This window comes from Podarcis erhardii (genome assembly GCF_964252035.2).
Source record: "Podarcis erhardii genome assembly, chromosome: 12".
Lineage (NCBI taxonomy): Eukaryota > Metazoa > Chordata > Lepidosauria > Squamata > Lacertidae > Podarcis > Podarcis erhardii.
The window spans coordinates 39875559-39893244 of NC_138513.1; the positions used below are offsets into that span (position 1 = coordinate 39875559).

At 42.6% G+C, this 17686-nt stretch overlaps 1 protein-coding gene and 1 long non-coding RNA gene across 6 annotated transcripts in view; one reads left to right on the forward strand and one right to left on the reverse strand.

The window, feature by feature from the left end:
- Nucleotides 1-17686, reverse strand: part of LOC309325749 — a 32601-nt gene that overhangs the window by 10074 nt on the left and 4841 nt on the right. The window contains exon 3 of one of the 5 annotated variants that reach the window (XR_014149947.1): nt 1409-1493. The exons of the other annotated variants lie outside the window; for them this stretch is intronic. This is a non-coding gene — a long non-coding RNA (uncharacterized lncRNA). The remainder of the gene's footprint in view (nt 1-1408; nt 1494-17686) is intronic. 5 annotated transcript variants of the gene reach the window in all.
- BFSP2 (beaded filament structural protein 2) lies at nt 432-17551 on the forward strand. Its single transcript, XM_081882302.1, has 7 exons — nt 432-1480; nt 8139-8221; nt 9046-9202; nt 12280-12441; nt 13034-13165; nt 14941-15161; nt 17315-17551. The coding sequence occupies exons 1-7, from the start codon at nt 1025-1027 to the stop codon at nt 17316-17318; spliced, it is 1215 nt and encodes a 404-aa protein (XP_081738428.1). The 5' UTR covers nt 432-1024; the 3' UTR covers nt 17319-17551.

Below are 17686 nucleotides of genomic sequence, written 5' to 3' on the forward strand. Positions count from 1 at the left end.
GGTTCAGGACTCATCAAGCGGGGTTGTTCCTGTACTATTTATAATTTTTATTTACAAAGGCTACACTTTCAGTTTTCATTGTATCTGATCTTACAACAACCAAATGAGGGAGATTGTTATTCCCATTTTAGAGATGTGGAGCTAGGGCCTAGAGATAGTGAGGCATCCATAAAATAAGACCAGGGCTGAATTTGGAGCCTAGTCCAACTCCTGCCTGTTCCCTTCATCACACATGATCAATGTATCTCTGTGGGTGGGAATGTATTTTGTACCTCTGTCACCAGCAAAAATATGAAGGAACCCCAAAATAAGTGACAAGAGACTTAATGAAGAATTGGCCAGTTTTCACTTACTTATTGCTTTCTTATCACTGTGAAAGTGTTAGGCTGGTGGGTCGTCCCTGTCAATCATAGAAACAATAGCAACACACACACACAACGTGGCAGCAGGCCAGTTTGCTTCAAGCTTCTACTCTACTTTTCAAAAATGATCATTCATGTGTCAACAGCCAGGAGGCCTTTTGATGCTCAGGGTCAGATGGGACGGTACAAGCAGTGCTGCTCGCTTAAATTCAGCTAGAGCTGCTCCTGGCATATAAAAGGCATCTCTGTGAGCTGGACTCATGCCAGTACATGTAAACCCTGCATTTGGAAGCCCAGAGAAAGGCAGCATTTAAACATGGAAGAAATTCTCTCTCCTCGCCCCCTACCCAGCCCAAATTGAGGCTCTGGACCACATTGTCCTTTGCATGTGCTGCTCTTGCAACAGACAGATCATTCTCATGAAATAGATTGCTGACCGAGGGGAAAGGCCCGAACAATTGTTTCCAACAAACACGCCTGTGGTACGCAGCCAAAGACAATGAGAAATGTCCCAGAAGCTCTCGGGACAGAGCACAGATAATGAGCCCCCCTCCAAATCCTGCTTCGCTCTGCAGATCTCGACCCGCCGGCTGCAGCAGCAGCAGCAGAGGGGCACGTAGGGAAGAGGCTGCTCATTTAGTGCAGGCAGTCCGAGGTGCAGCATGCCCTTCACAAGACGCAGGGCTTCCTTTCTGGGGCAGCAGCCCTCTACGTCTGCAGCGGAGAGCGCGGGCTCCGCCAGCCGTAGGGTTAGCATCGGTGGGGCAGGCAGCCTGTCCAGGCCGTCGGGGGTTTATGTGGGAATTGTGCCAACAGGAGGTGTCAGCAGCCTGGGCACCCGGGTGTCCCGCAGAGCTCTGGGTATAAGCAGCGTCTTCCTACAAGGCCTCCGTAGCTCTTGCTCTACTGTCCCATTGCCCCAGGGGCTGGAAAGAGGACGGGGCCTATCTTACGAGAGCCTGAATGGGTGCCTGGTGGACTACATTGAAAAGGTGAGAGCTTTAGAGCAGGTCAACCAGGAGCTCGAAGACCGCATCCGTGTTTACCTGAACAAGAAATCTTCCAGCGCCAACAACTGGGGAGCCCTGAGAGAGAGCTGGGAGACCATCTACCACCAAGTGAGTATGAAAACTGGCAAGAAAGACAAAGACGAACGAATCATTAACCAGAACAAAGGGTTTCTGATGCCAATGATAAGAACGCAGCCTCGTGCGAGGGTAGAGCTACCCTGCCTGGCACATTTTAATTTTTATCTTCATGGTAATTAACATCATTTCACTGTGTGTGTGTGTGTAGGGAATGCATTATGTATGGGAATTGCCCTGAGGAGGTTCATGCACAAGAGGGGAAGAATGGAAAGCTCTCTCTCCCCTCTTTGGCATAGTCAGCCAATTCTCCTCAGAGCAGTCGTTACATTTAGGAGCAAAACTACGAAAGAAACGCTGTCAAAACAGCGAGTTTATCCTCTTGGTGTTATCTCATGGCCAGCTTGATGCTGTTTGTAATGAGGAAATACCATCTGAGTGGTATTTGCTTCTTTCATTCATCATATTTTCCAAAAGCAAGGTCTATTTTATTTTTTTAATGGCAAGGCGTTTCTTCCACCCCTTACACAATGTTTAGTATGGAGGGGAACTTTTCAGTCAAGGTCTTTGCAAACAAAGAAAGACCTTTTTTCATCTAAAATTTGTGGACATTTTTACCCATTTTATAAAAAACTGCCTTTAAAAAAAACTCCCAACACAACCCAAATATCTTATGAAATTAAAGCATGATCATACATAGTGCAAGAGGCAAAAGGGCAAAATAAATAAAAAATTATGACCCTACAAACACTAGGAAGGCACGCCTATATTGAATCAGCATTGCTGCAGCACTATGGTCACCTTGTCAATCTTGCGGAAATACTGAAGTCCTGGATGCCTCTAGTCCAGTGGTTTTCAACCAGTATGCCATGGCATCCTGAGGTGCCTTGAATGATAGGGGTGCCGTGGGCAACACTGGCCTCTGCCCCTCTTTCCTTCCCTCCCTTCCTCTGATGCCCTCTTCCATCTCTGCCTCCCAAAGGCTTGCACAGCTGTTTGTTGCAGCAGCCCTGGCTACAAACTCCCCAAGTGAATGGTGCCTCTGGGTCTGGCCAAAGGGTGCTTCCCAGGCCCCTGTGGGGCAGTGTGAGGAGGCACCTCTCTTTGGGGTGGTGGTGGGGTGGGCAGTTCCAAGACCAGGGGACTCCCAAGGAGAGGGGAGAAGAGAGGAGGCTGAGGGAACACTCCACAAGGGAGGGTGTTCAAAAAGGGGTGAGGGGCTGCCAGCTCTGCAGGCAAGGGGTGATGTAACCGGGCTCCTGAGCCCCACAGGGGTGCCATAGAAAGAATGCAGTTGGTCAAGGGAGCCGTGGGCTCAAAAAGGTTGAAAACTTCTGCTCTACTCTAATACAATTTCTTGGGAATGTTTTGGTGAATAGGCTCAAGGGTCAGGGAAACCGACCTTTTAGGGCCCATGGACACATTTGGAATGCTCAAAGTGCGATGTGGGCACTACACCCTCCGGTCACTTCTTTCCACTCCACTCCACCCCCACGAGACAGAAATAGAAAAGTCCTCAATTATTCTGGATTAATTCAGCTGGGACTAAGAGCACCACTTTCCACACAAGCAGTAAAATACTTGAATCATAGCTCTGCATTTAGCCTATACACACTAAACTAACCCAAGAATAAATCCAATTGAACTTGCTTCTGAATAGACTTCCATAGCATCTCACTGTCAGGTGCATTTCCTAGATGATTTGATGTCAATTATCTGTAAATTATGTTAAATCATTGTACACTCATCTTCTCAACACAGTCCTGTTCGCATATAAAATGTTAATGTTCATTATTATTGCTATTATTTTAAAAGGCTTCAGTCCTATAAGCAGTCCTGTAAACTGCCCTGAGACGTGCAGATATAGGGCAGTATATAAATTAATAATAATAATAATACGGGGAGGGAGGTAAGAGTGCTTGGTACTGTAAATGGGCTGCATAGATATCACAAATGGGTTATTACTGGCAATGCTTTTTAAATTTTACTTGATTTTCCACAGAAAGGGGTAAATTTAGGTTCAATTGGAAGGCGGGGTGGGGGTGGGGAATAAGGGCTGGCGTTTTGTTGCCAATGATGTTGTGCATTCTGAACGCAAAAGGAATGCCCATGCCACAAAAAGAGGATGACTGCTGAAGAGGAAGGTGGCTGTTACTGCATCCCCCTGAACCTCAGGCAGACTGAGGTTGGTGAGAGAGTGCCCGATTCACCCTAATGGACCAGGCTCTGCTGTGCACCACTGTGCCCCAATGCAGAGTTACAGCAACATTACTGGCCCTGAGAGGTGGGTGCCTGTTCCGTCTCTGCCTGAGTCATAGCTCTGGGTCCACCGCCTTCCAATATGCCCGGACAGAAATGAAGTTCTGTAAAATCCTCAGAGGCTGGGACTGCTGTCTTTACATATTCTGAAAATATTCTGAGTGAAGCCTCTCTGCTTCCAGAAGTTGTGGGATGGAGTGAGGGAGAAACTGTTCTAGAGGCACACATTACCAGTCAAGTAAGGCTGATTTACAAGCCTTATTGCAGCATATGCTGCACTCAAAGGGACTCGAGGTATAAATAAGTGCATGAACACTCCTAACAACATTGCACAGCAGTCAAGTTCAACAAAAAAGCAGCTATTCAAACAAAGCTAACAAAATCACAGAACAAACTGTTTCAACAATCAGTACAACCATACTAAATTCCTGACAATTCATTTTATTAGTACAAACAGCACTGTAATGAAGTATTAAATAGCAAGCCACAATTTGTTGATTTTAAGCTAGTCAAAATCACCAGCAGAACTTGGTGTAAGTAGTAGCTATCACAAATAAATTAAAGTGCCAATGGAACAGGCACATGAAAAGAGGAAGGCATAACAGTCAGGCTGTGTATATATATATTATTTTCTAATAAAGCAATTCAACAAACCAGTTAAGTTTGGTGGCTTTCTTCCTGCAGGGATGGGGGGGGGCTTTCTTCTTTAAAGGATATTCTGTAAAATGAACCTGTAGCCCTCCAGATGTTGCAACTCCCATCATCAAATAGGGAATCTTTTTAAGGTTTAATGGTTTATTATGTTTTTATATAAGGGACGCGGGTGGCGCTGTGGGTTAAACCACAGAGCCTAGGGCTTGCCGATCACAAGGTTGGTGGTTTGAAACCCCGCGACGGGGTGAGCTCCCATTGCTCGGTCCCTGCTCCTGCCAACCTAGCAGTTCGAAAGCACATCAAAGTGCAAGTAGATAAATAGGTACCGCTCCGGTGTTTCTGTGCGCTGCTCTGGTTCGCCAGAAGCGGCTTAGTCCTGCTGGCCACATGACCCGGAGCTGTACGCTGGCTCCTTTGGCCAGTAAAGCAAGATGAGCGCCACAACCCCAGAGTCGTCTGTGACTAGACCTAACAATCAGGGTCCCTTTACCTTTACCTTTATGTTTTTATATATGTTGGAAGCTGCCTAGAGTGGCTGGGGCAGCCCAGTCATATGGGTGGGTACAAATAATAGCATCATCATCATCATCATCATCATCCAGTTACAGATAGGTAGCCGTGTTGGTCTGCCATAGTCAAAACAAAACAAATTCCTTCCAGTAGCACCTTAAAGACCAACTAAGTCAGTTCTTGGTATGAGCTTTCGTGTGCATGCACACTTCTTCAGATTCTTCAGTGTATCTGAAGAAGTGTGCATGCACACGAAAGCTCATACCAAGAACTGACTTAGTTGGTCTTTAAGGTGCTACTGGAAGGAATTTGTTTTGTTTTATCATCATCATCATCATCATCATCATCATCATTATTAATGACCATTGGCCATCCTGGCTGGGGCTGCTGGAACATCATCTGCAGGGTCACAGGTTCCCCATCACTCCCTTAGGTTAACAGGCAGAATTTGGACCAGGTTTTACAGGCAGAACAGACAGAACCCACTAGGTTTTGTCCCCTGACCCAGGCCACATTCACACCATACATTTAAAGTGTGATACCACTTTAAGCAGACATGGGTTACCCCAAAGAATCCTGGGAGCTGCAGTTTGTTAAGGGAGCAGTGACCCCTATTCACCTTCTCAAATCTCCAGAGTTCTCTGTGAAGAGGGATGATTAAACCACTCTAGGAATTGTAGCTCGGGAAGGGGAATATGGGCTGCCTAACAACTTCCAGCACCTTCGACAAACTCTTAATGACACCTCCCAGAATTCTTTGGGGGAAGCCATGATTAAGGCGGCATCATAGTGCTTTAAATGTATGGTGTGGATGTGTCCCCAAGCAACCTCCTAAGTCCATGCAGACAAAGGAAGCTGTGGAGAAGGCTAAATCTGCATGCAGGAAACAGCATGAATCCTGTGAGCGAGTGCTTTGCAGTTGCTGAAAACTTGTAGGGCTATTCCACCATAGTTAGATACTGTGGGAAGCTGCTGCAAATCGTGTGTGTGTGTGTGTGTGTGTGTGTGTACGCGCATGCACGCAAGAGAGAGAGAGAATTGGCCCATGAGATTTGAATTCTGGTTACGTTATTAAACAGTCCAAAGAGAGCTTTTTGATAAAAAAATATTCCCCAGAGTCAGCAGGACAGCTGTGTACAGTCAGTGCAGCAAATTAAAAGATGGCACTTCTCTGTGAACCTGAGAACAAGGTGTTACAAATTGCAGCCTTCCTTCTAGTTTAGAAGAAAGTGAGCTGAGAAAAATAATTAACGAAAATCTCCATCTAATTCCAGTTCCCCCTCCCGAGAGAGGTTTACTGCTGAAGCAGTTAGTATTACACAAGGGAAATGTAAGTGTTATTTTTGTTAGCCGTAAAGTGTGAAAATGCATATTTTAAATTCCCTTTTAAAAAATCCTGACACAGTTTACTGCAGTCATATTTCCAAACCCTGGGGATCCCAGGTGGGAAGACTGGGTTTAAAATAAGGCTGTAGGATTTGATAGATGAAAATGTTTTAAAGGACACAAATTGTTTGGGCAGCAGGATTAATTTCATTTTAACTACAGTTTTTGATGCAAATACTTATAAAAATTGCAGATGGCAAGCCCCACATTGTCAGGGCAATGCTAAAAGGAAGGGGAAAGGATAATATGAGGCAGAGGAACCACCAAATTCAAAATCCTGCCTGCTCTAGGTCCAGTCAGGCTGAAAGAACAGTGGTGGGTAGAGAAAGTAACTACACTAGCTCCAGGCTGGTGCAATTTCCCCCACTATTATGGGGACTGGGGGAGGGGGCTTTGGATGTTGCAGAATCATAGAAGCATAGAATTGTGGAGTTAGAAGGGACCCTGAGAAGCATCTATCTGGAATTCCTCTTTTTTGTTACAGATAGGTAGCCGTGTTGGTCTGCCATAGTCAAAACAAAACAAATTCTTTCCAGTAGCACCTTAAAGACCAACTAAGTCAGTTCTTGGTATGAGCTTTCGTGTGCATGCACACTTCTTCAGATACCAAGTGTGCATGCACACGAAAGCTCATACCAAGAACTGACTTAGTTGGTCTTTAAGGTGCTACTGGAAGGAATTTGTTTTGTTTCCTCTTTTTTGTATTACTGCTGTTGGAGCACTAACAGCAGAGCAGAACAAACTTTTTTAATGCAATTTTGCCTAATAGACTCCATTTTACAAAACAATCCCTGCTAATATAATGTATAATCCCATGTTATTTTCACTATTATTTCACTATTATGTGCATTTTTAGGCACACCTCACACTAGTATATGTCTTTTTGTACACATTACTTGGCTGGAGAACTGCACTGCAAAATTCAGAGAAAATTTTGCAGGATGGTTGTTTCAGTTTGGATATTCTTTCTGAAACAGAGAACTATGTAGGTTCGCCTTTAAATGCAAATGGTCAAAATTCTTACCCATACCTATCAACAGTAAAAAGTAATAATTCCTACACCATGCCATTCCACTGCCCTCCCCAAATGTATCCCTCCAACTAATACTATGTTAGAGGAAGAAAAACTGCAACATACTGGCCATCTGCCCTTTATATCACTCTCAAGATGGTACCCACTGCATTCCTATATGCAAATTTATTCACAGTATATTGTAATAAATATATGATACCCTCCCTTTAAGCATTTGCTCCCATAGCCACGTACAAGTAAAAACAATGCCAGCAAATAATCATCAACATATTTCAGTCCACAAGCTTATCATTCTAGCCAAAGGCCATGACAAACTTGTATTAAGCAATAGTACTAATAAAATTGTACAGAACAGACATCAATAATATAATAATCCATAATATTAAAAAAAAACTTTGCCAAGTTTCTAAGCGTTAAAATACTTTCCCTTGTGAATCTAGAATCCAATTTGCCAACAACCAGAATATAAGATAGAGAAGTTACCAAAGACACCAACAAACTCAAATCCATCTTGATTTCAGATTAAACCTCCAAATCACCACAACAATTTATAGCAATTTTATCCAGCTCCAGGTTGTTTTAAGCTACTCCTTCTGGCAACTGTGTCATGCACCAAGACACTTTCCTCAATAGCTCACCATGATACTCCAATTATTTTTTCTACACTGCCACAGCGCTTTCACAGACTCCCATGAAGCCACTGGTTAACGCGTATCAACCAACAAGAAATCTACTGAGTATTCACCAAGGTGTCCAGAGCTGATTAAATTCAGTCTTGTCCAATGAAGGACCCGGTTCCGCATACAGATTGTATTTGTTATTTATATTTGACTGCTTCAACTGTTCTAGGTCGGCGATGCAGTCATGGAAAATGCCCGGCTTATGTTACAGACAGAAAATATTCAAGCCTGTGCCGAAGATGTTAAGGACAGGTAATCTCTCGTAGGTCAATTTTCTCTTCCTTGATATGAGAAAGAAGAGGGGGAAAGATTCAGACTGGGAATAATAGTAGAAGGGTTAATCCTAATGAAAGGAATCAATTCATAGGCCATCTATCAGTGGGACAGAGCTTTTGACTGGGGTACATTGGTAATATTATCATAATCATCATTACTTGCTCTCCACCAGCCGTTACAACAATTTAAGATTAAGTACTAAGAACAGTGAAAGCTGATTACAGTCACAGGAATAGGATAGTCCCTTAAAACACACATCTCAGATGACAAAGGCCAGGGTAGAGAGATATGTCCTCGGCATTTGCCGAAAGCTATACATTCAAACCTCGGTTCCTGAATACCTCCATTATCGTACATTTTAGCTCACAAACGCCAAAAACCCGGAAGTAAATGCTTTTCAAACATTTTTTGGGAACTTGAACGTCTGATGCAGCTTCCGCTTGAGTGCAAGAAGCTCTTGCAACCAATCAGAAGCCATGCCTCGGTTGTCGAACATTTCAGAAGTTGAACGGTCTTCCGGAACGGATTACGTTCAACAACCGAGGTTTGACTGTATAGTGAATGAACCAGATATGCCTCTGTGAGGAGGGAGTTTCACAACTTGGTGGCTGCTTCAGAGGATTTGCCCTCTTCCCAGACTAACACCCCCCAGACACCCATATGCCAGGTGGGGAGGGTGGGAGTTGGAGTCTAATAACATCTGAAAGGTGACAGGTTTCCTATTCCTGTAACAAATGCATCTGCCAGAAGACTGAGCTCTGGGCTGCAGTGTCCCAACATGCTGTCCATTTCTTCTGCAGGTATGAAAATGAGCAACCGTTCCGAAAGGCAGTGGAAGATGAAATTAATTCTCTCTATAAAGTGATTGATGATGCTAATTTGACCAAGGTGGATCTGGAGAGCCAGATCGAAAACATGAAAGAAGAATTAACTTTACTGTCAAAGAATCATGAAGAGGTAAGTTGGAGCTGAGAACAGCATATGGCTAGAGCTTATCTTTTTAGGCGACTCACTGGCTTCTATCCAAACAAAGGCTAACTTCTGCCAAAAATAGTGTTTATTATTGAACTTTGCGATTAATGTCACAGTGCAGGGCTCTTAATTGGTGGTTTTTTGTATTTGTTTTTTGCATAAGCTTAACTTAATGCCTATATCTCAAAACAATAAGCAGGCTCTGACATATTTTGCTATTTTTACTTCTGTGTGACACAGTGCCATTTAAACATACGTGAAAGTCCACATTCATATAACCTTATAGCCAAACATCTGGGGGAAAACCACTTCGGCTACATTCAGGTTATGAAGCCTCTGCTCTCCCCAAGGGGTTAAGCTTTTTGCACACTGATAACCTTAACTTTTACATGCCGCCTTGGAAACACCTTGATCGTGGGGTGCTCTCTCCATAGAAATGTAGGTTTTTATGTATGCAAGGTTGCCACTTGTTCATAAACCCATAGGGGCTAAAAATAGCCCTGTAAATTCCCCCACAAAAGTTATTAACCTGAACTTAATTTTTTTACTACTATTCCAGGGGCTAGTATCCTGTGTTTCTGTATGGGTATGCTTCTCCATGGCCAGCATAGAAACCCAGACTACTAGCTTCTAGTTTAAACAAAAAAAATTAAAAAGCCTTCTACCAAGCAAACTGGAAACAGAAGGAAGGGATCCTGCAAAGAATTCTTTATCTCCTATTCATACCAGCTGAAATATCTAAAGAACTCTACATAATGCAAGGAGGCTGTGATTTCCAGCCCGTGCTGCATTCATCGAAATTACATACCGTATTTTTTGCACCATAACACTCACTTTTTTCCTCCTAGAAAGTAAGGGGAAATGTCTGTGCGTGTTATGGAGGGAATGCCTACGGGTGGCATGCCTACGGATTTTCCTCCTCTAAAAACTACGTGCGTGTTATGGTTGGGTGCGTGTTATAGAGCGAAAAATACGGTAATTTCAATGGAAGAAAAATGTCAAGAATGCAAAAAAAAAAAAAAAGACGTAATTTTTATATAAAAATTGTGGACTGAAAAAATATAGCAATGAATACCGCTGGTGTTTATTTGTGTGATTTCCATTCCTTACCTCCAACAAATATGCAAATTGTGGCAATTTCCATTCCTGCTTCCATTTCTGATAATATTCTCCAACATCCCTACTTATATGTCATCTTTCACAGCAAAAGCCTCCTAAGGCAAATCACAAAATTTGGTAAAAACATAATAATAATAATAATAATAATAATAATAATAATAATAATAATAATTTATTATTTGTACCCCGCCCATCTGGCTGGGTTTCCCCAGCCACTCTGGGCGGCTTCCATAAAAACCAGAAATACACTAAAATATCACAGATTAAAAACATGAATACAATATATAAAACACACCCCAACACAGCACAGCAGCCATGGCAGACTCCCTCAATTTAGTAGGCCATGACAAAGGATACAAAAAACCCCAGTGACAATGGCATGCTAAGGCTGCAATCCTATATGCAACTGCCTGGAAGTATGTCCCAATAAACTGAATGTGACTTACTTTTGATAATATATGAACAGTAATGAACTGCACTGCACTTTAGAATCTGGGGCTATGGCAGAGCACCTCGGTTACTATTTCATCATCAACACAGTCATCAAGGTTGATGGAATTGAGATTGTCCCGTTAAATGACCCAGATACACTAAAAAAAAACAAAAACCACAGACTTCCCATGAGAAACACTTTCTACATCAACTAGCTATGTCTATCACAGGCTAGGAGGAAAATAATTTCATTTGTGAACAGTAACACCATCAGTAATTCCAATCAGAATACGAGCATTTTGTAGGGGGAAACAGATCTGACCCAGGGGGAGAGCGCCCCCAGCAAAGTTTAAAACAATCACAGAGTTAAGCAGTAGTACAGCGTGGGGAATATAGGCTGCTAGAGCCTTTTATATATCCCCTTTACTTTGGAAACAGCACTTGATCCTCTCTCACTACCCTATGGCAATGAACAGACCACACACTTTAAAAGCTTTACTTACAAAATCCAAAGGTCTGATTCATGCACTGTTTTATGCAGCAGCAAGGAGAACACAAATGGAATACAGTGGTGCCCCGCAAGACGAACGCCTCGCAAGACGGAAAACCCGCTAGACGAAAGGGTTTTCCGTTTTGGAGGCGCTTCACAAAACAAATTTTCCTATGGGCTTGCTTCGCAAGACGAAAATGTCTTGCAAGTTCCTGCGGGGTTTTTTCCCTCCCCCCCCCCTTTTCCTAAGCCCTAAGCCGCTTATCAGCTGATCCACTAAAAGCCGCTAAACCGCTAATAGCGCTAATCCGCTAAGCTGTCAATGGTCTTGCTTCGCAAGACGAAAAAACGAAGAGCCTCACGGAACGGATTAATTTCGTCTTGCGAGGCACCACTGTACTCTTGGGTACAAAATACAGTTTCAAACATGTAGTCTGAGCTGGGATGAAGCTCAGACACATCCTTCCTGGTCAGTTACATGGCACGAAAAGAGTGAGGAAAGGAAGAGAAAAAGTTTCACTTCCTCCGTCACCTCTGAGTTCCTAATTGAGTTCTATGATCTTAACCCCTTCATTCATTAACTAGCCGTATGCTTGACTGCAATTTCCCACATACAGTCAAACCTCGGTTGTCAAGTGTAATCCATTCCAGAAGACTGTTTGACTTCTGAAACATTAGACAACAGAGGCGCAGCTTCTGACTGGTTGCAAGAGCTTCTTGCACTCAAGCGGAAGCCGCGTCAGACGTTCGGGTTCCGAAAGATGTTTGAAAACCAGAGCATTTGCTTCCGGGTTTTCAGCGTTCGAGAACCGAAATGTACAATAACGGAGGTGTTCGGGAACCAAGGTTTGACTGTAGTGCATTTACATTTGAGTGACTATTTGTAGAAAACAAACAACGAGAAATCAAGTAAGGCTGCAGTAGCCACGAATGACGTCTACCCAGTTGCATCAATGGAAATTGTTCCTTTTGCTAGAATCTCAACGGGTGCTGCCCATTTATTTATTTGGGTGGTTTTCAGGATGTCAAGATGCTTTACAAGCAGCTTGCTGTCTCACCACTGGAAGAACTAGATACTCCCATTGGAACAGGCCTGGATGACATACTGGAAAAAATCCGGATTCATTGGGAGAAAGATATTGAAAGGAACCGAACTGAGACTGGCGCCTTGCTCCACACCAAGGTAAGAACAAAACAAGGTAAGAGTAACTAAGAAGACTGCAATCTTATATACATTTGTCTGGGAGTAAGTCCCATTTATCTCAATGGGCTTTGTGTTTTAGTAGACATGCATAGGCTTGCAATGTAAAATGATTAGGGGGATGGAGCACCTCAGCAATAAAGCCAGGCTTACCAAGCATGGACTGCCCATTCATTATGTGTGTGGGAAGCTTAAAAATAATACTGCCCAAATTACTCTATGAAATTACGCTCCCCTCCATTTTTTCCAATCAGCACTGTCAACCAAGAGTAATATTTATATACCAGTATATACTCTAAACGGAGGAGAAAATGATGGATTTAAAATCCCAGCAGCTTTTCTTCTGAATTGTATATGATATATTTGTGTAACGCAGGCATCCCCAAACTCGGCCCCTCCAGATGTTTTAGGACTACAATTCCCATCATCCCTGACCACTGGTCCTGTTAACTAGGGATGATGGAAATTGTAGTCCCAAAACACTCGGAGGGCCGAGTTTAGGGATGCCTGGCATAACAGAACAGCAAATAATAATCTGCATTTTTTCCCGTTCGTCACTGTTAAATGTTGTCAGCAAGCCACAGAAACAGCACCATCTGTACGGACACAAGAGGAGGAACTGGTTGAATCCCTGAGGGTAGAGTTTCATGAAACAGCTTGCAAAATTCAAAGCCTGCAAGCAGAGACTGAATCACTGAGAACTCTGGTGAGTCAGAAATGAGAAATGGTATCTGTTTATAGGTGCAAGGCTTTTGTTTCCAGGATGAACAGATTCCTATTTGTATATGGGTTTGACACCTTATGCTATAAGAGAATCAGGGCAATCCTTCTGTATTTCTCAGAAGCCACTGATTTCAATGGAAATTATTCCCCAGTAAAGGTGCATAGGATTGCAGCTGACATTTTCAAATGCATTCAGCAAACCATTGTTCATCCATTTTAATTGCAACCACACGCTTCTTGTGGACATCAAGGCTTGAAAACTCCACTTTTCAAAACAGTTTTTATAGCTATAAAACTTAGGGTACAAGCTGGAAAGCTGACATATAACTGTTTGCCAGTGATTCCAGTAGGAGGATTAAGCAAGTGTTTAAATTTCTTCCACTGAAATCAGTAATGCCCCTTTGGTTCTTTTCAGGATTGTGGCCCAGTTTGCATGCAATGACAAACACAATGGCCAAAGACACAGAGCGAGGGTGCAGGTACTCAAAGCAAAAACTATGGCTGCTTCACTCCTCCACCAGTCCTGCTTCTGCCACACCACTTGAAGCAAAGCCACAGTGTGGCTTAGTGTTACATTTAGATGCTTTTTTCCTAAAAAAAATGTTTAGGGGTGCTCTCATTTTCTTACTAATATTGAAATACTGCCCCTTAATGAGGCCAAACTTAAAGATTCACAAAATGTTTAGGGGTATGCGTACCTGTGTACCCCCAGAAAAACAACAACTGCATTTAGACATCTCAGTACATTTTCGAGCACAATTCAAAGTGTTGGTGCTGACCTCAACTGCCTCGGCCCAGTATACCTGAAGGAGCATCTCCATCCCCATCGTTCAGCCCGGACACCGAGGTCCAGCTCAGAGGGTCTTCTGGCGGTTCCCTCACTGCAAGAAGTGAAGATACAGGGGACCAAGTAGAGGGCCTTCTCGTTAGTGGAAAGCCCTGCCATCAGATATCAAGGAAATAAACAACTATCTGACTTTTAGAAGACATCTGAAGGCAGCCCTGTTTAGGAAAGTTTTTAATGTTTGATGTTTTATCACTTTATTATTAATTACATGTGATTGTCTTGCTCACAATGAACCATGAGCTGAACCAATTTGTGCTCAGTTTACTGCTTGTGGTTTGTTTGGGGAAAACCCACAAGGCTGGGTTCACACAAAATGCTAAGCCAAACCACAGCTTACCTTTGGGTAGCATAGCAATAGTAGGGGTAAGCATACCTGTCTGGATACCTGCATGCTTACTTGTTCTCCCTAAGCTACGATTTGGCTTAGTGTTGCATGCAAACAAGGCCTCTGGCTGCATTCTGCAGAGACTCTATAACATGGATTCAAGTATTTGTACACATGCTCCTCATTGCCAACAGCTCCTCTCAATGTTCCAGACACCACTTGTTAACCTCTCTCAAGTTTCCAAAATTACTGGCCAACTAGTGTGTGGAGCTATTGTCAAGAAAGAAAGATGACAAGGTTCAGGTGTCCCACTCCACATGCCAAGGTTACAAACTTCAGCATTCTCACCTATGAAAACCTACACCGGACCTCCCCAGCTTATAACCACCAAATGCAGCCCTCCACTGTCTTATCATATGAGGCCACACTACATGGTTGCTAAGTTTACCTTGGTAGAGCACAAGTTGGGCAGGCTAAAAATATGTATTAGCATTTTTATTACATATATATACATATACATACATATATATATATATATATATATATATATATATAACATTACAACAGGATTTTATTGTCCTTGCAGAAGAGAGGTTTGGAGAACTCCCTCTATGATGCCAAGCACTGGCATGACATAGAGCTTCAGAATTTAGGTTCTGTCATCACCAAGCTGGAAGCAGAAGTAGGAGAAATCCGTGCGGAGACTGAGCAGCAGCAGAGGGATCGTGAAACTCTGTTGTCCATTAAAACACAGCTGGAGAAAGATATCACTGCGTATCACTGCCTTCTAGACAAAGAAGAGAGCAGGTATTTCTTTGTATGGTGAATTGTGTCTTGCCTGCATAATCGCTTCTCTGTGCCCAGAGGAGAATTAATCAGAGTGGACACAAAAGGATAAATCAAGCAGGATCTAGCAAATATTAGCATTGCTACATTATAATATTACATTGCCAACAACTTCATTCTGTTGTGCAACTGATGCCTCAGTTACAGATTTGGAAATACGGCTACTAGTTGACTGAACTCATAGATATACTCCATTCCTTAGTCATATCTGAACAATTCCTCTTTACGAGATATGGCCAGACCAGATTCTCCACTCACTCGCCACCTTCCCCAGAAACAGCAGGCACAATCCAGTCATTCCAGTACTGCCTCTCTTCAGATTTATATTTTAGGCCTCTGAAGGAAGGGGTGGGTGGAAGAGGCTCAAGTCTTGATGGCAAAGTTCTCCCCAACTGGCAGCAGTGAAGCTCAAACAGTACCATTGCCTGTTGCTTGGCTCAGAAGGCCAGTCAAAACCACATCATGGCCTAAAGTTTCCTAGAGCTGCACCATTTTCACAACAGGCGACACTCTTGCCAAAAAGAATGGGCCTCTTTGATTTTGGCTGCTCCTTGTGGTCTCTGCAAAGAGTGCCGCAAGTGGACCTGAAACAAAAGCTGCAGCATAAAATGCTCCTGTCCAGAGTTCCAGCCAGCCAGCCATGCACTTTTCCAGGATATACGCCATTTACTACTTAATCAAAGGTATCTCAGCTCACATTAATGTATTAAATGTTCATTAATATACCAAAATATAAATAAAATCAACATGCTATTCCCCTCTCCCCCACTCCAGTTTTCCACACCCCTGACCCAAACAGTCAGCATTCCATGACCATTAAATATGATTACAGTAGTCCTCACTGTGCTATTTTGAGAAGTGGGTTCCTCCGGATTTTTTCTTATACTTTTTGTGCATTTTTGCAAGCAATGGGGTTCCCCAAAGCTTTCTTTTTTTAAAAAAAGTTTACGATTTTACACTGATTTACATTAAGATCATATGACATACAATTTACATCGGAATCTATCTTGGCAACTTCCCATCCTTACATATATGATGGCTTAATTCTTTCCCTCTTGAGTATAGACTGCAGACCTCCAAGTGTCCCTATATTCCAGATTTAGAGAAGCTTTCCCAGTTTCTAATTTGACCCCGGAATGTCCCGCTTTTCCTTAGGACATCCCTATTTTCATTGGAGAAATATTGGCAGTTATGGAGTTATCCGCCCCCTGAGACACCTGAAGGCAACAGTTTTTTTACATTTTTTTTTTAAGCATTGATTCATACTAGCTTAGTGTCTGCAGTGGAGCCCAAACTACCAACAAAAAGTGGTTGAATAAAGCACACTAAACGGCATGAACAACCAAAACAGCAATGTATGAGGATTTGCCTGCAGAGCAAAAACGACTTTTAACATATAGTTCAGGATACTGTTTCAAACACAAACCAAGAACAACAGAGTTTTCCCTGTTAAAAATAATAATTATGTCTTCCATGGGAAACATTACGCAGAACAGCTAGCTTTTGGTTTACCATAAATGGAATTCTCATCTGTAATATGCCAGAAAAAGCTGCCCTTTTCACTGGAAAATTTGATTTCCAAACAAGTGTATTTCTTTTCTGACAACTGACTCATGAAGACCTGGTCTGAATTTTTCCTATCAGTCTTGGAAGTCTTGGTTGGATTTAACATCCACTCTCTTCATTAGGAAGAACATATTTTTGCCCCCACAAAAAAACTCTGAATCCACTACTTTGATAAAAACACAAAGGGCAACTTGGATTAGAATAGTCATCCCAGACCTTGAAGCCCACATATTCACTGCATATGTGCATCTATTTAATCATGCATGTGATAACCTTTCTACTTGCAACCACAAAGCTGACTTATACAAAGTGTGTGTGTGTTTGTGCGCGTCATTTTGTTGCTCATCTTGCCAAAACTGCATCAAATCAATTTGTACTGTTAAGGGTCTGCTTATCTTTGGAGAAATAATGATTTTATTGTTTAGTCGTTTAGTCGTGTCCAACTCTTCGTGACCCCATGGACTAGAGCACGCCAGGCACTCCTGTCTTCCATTGCCTCCCACTGTTTGGTTAAATAATGATAGTGTTGTTTTTGTTTAACTTTTCAGCTGATTTTCAAATTTGTTGTCTTCAGAAGACAATTATTGTTGCTCAAAGCACAGGATGATCTCACTGGCAAAAGTGTCCATGGAAACGATGAAAGCCAATGCAGCCTGCTCCAACTTGATTCGTCAACTTCAGTAGGCCACAGCTTGACCGACTGCACTAGGCATCCCCACGTATGATTGCTTTGCTTACAGGTTTCAAAACTTCCTATATGATTATAGAATAAAATATCAGTTCAACTTGATGGCTCTTTTTTAATATAAAAAACTGCTGGGAAAAAACTAGACTGATCCTGCATTCTTGTCAACACTCATTTGAGAATATATCTCACTGATCTCAATTTGACTTTTTTTTTTAAAAAAAAGCAAAGGCAC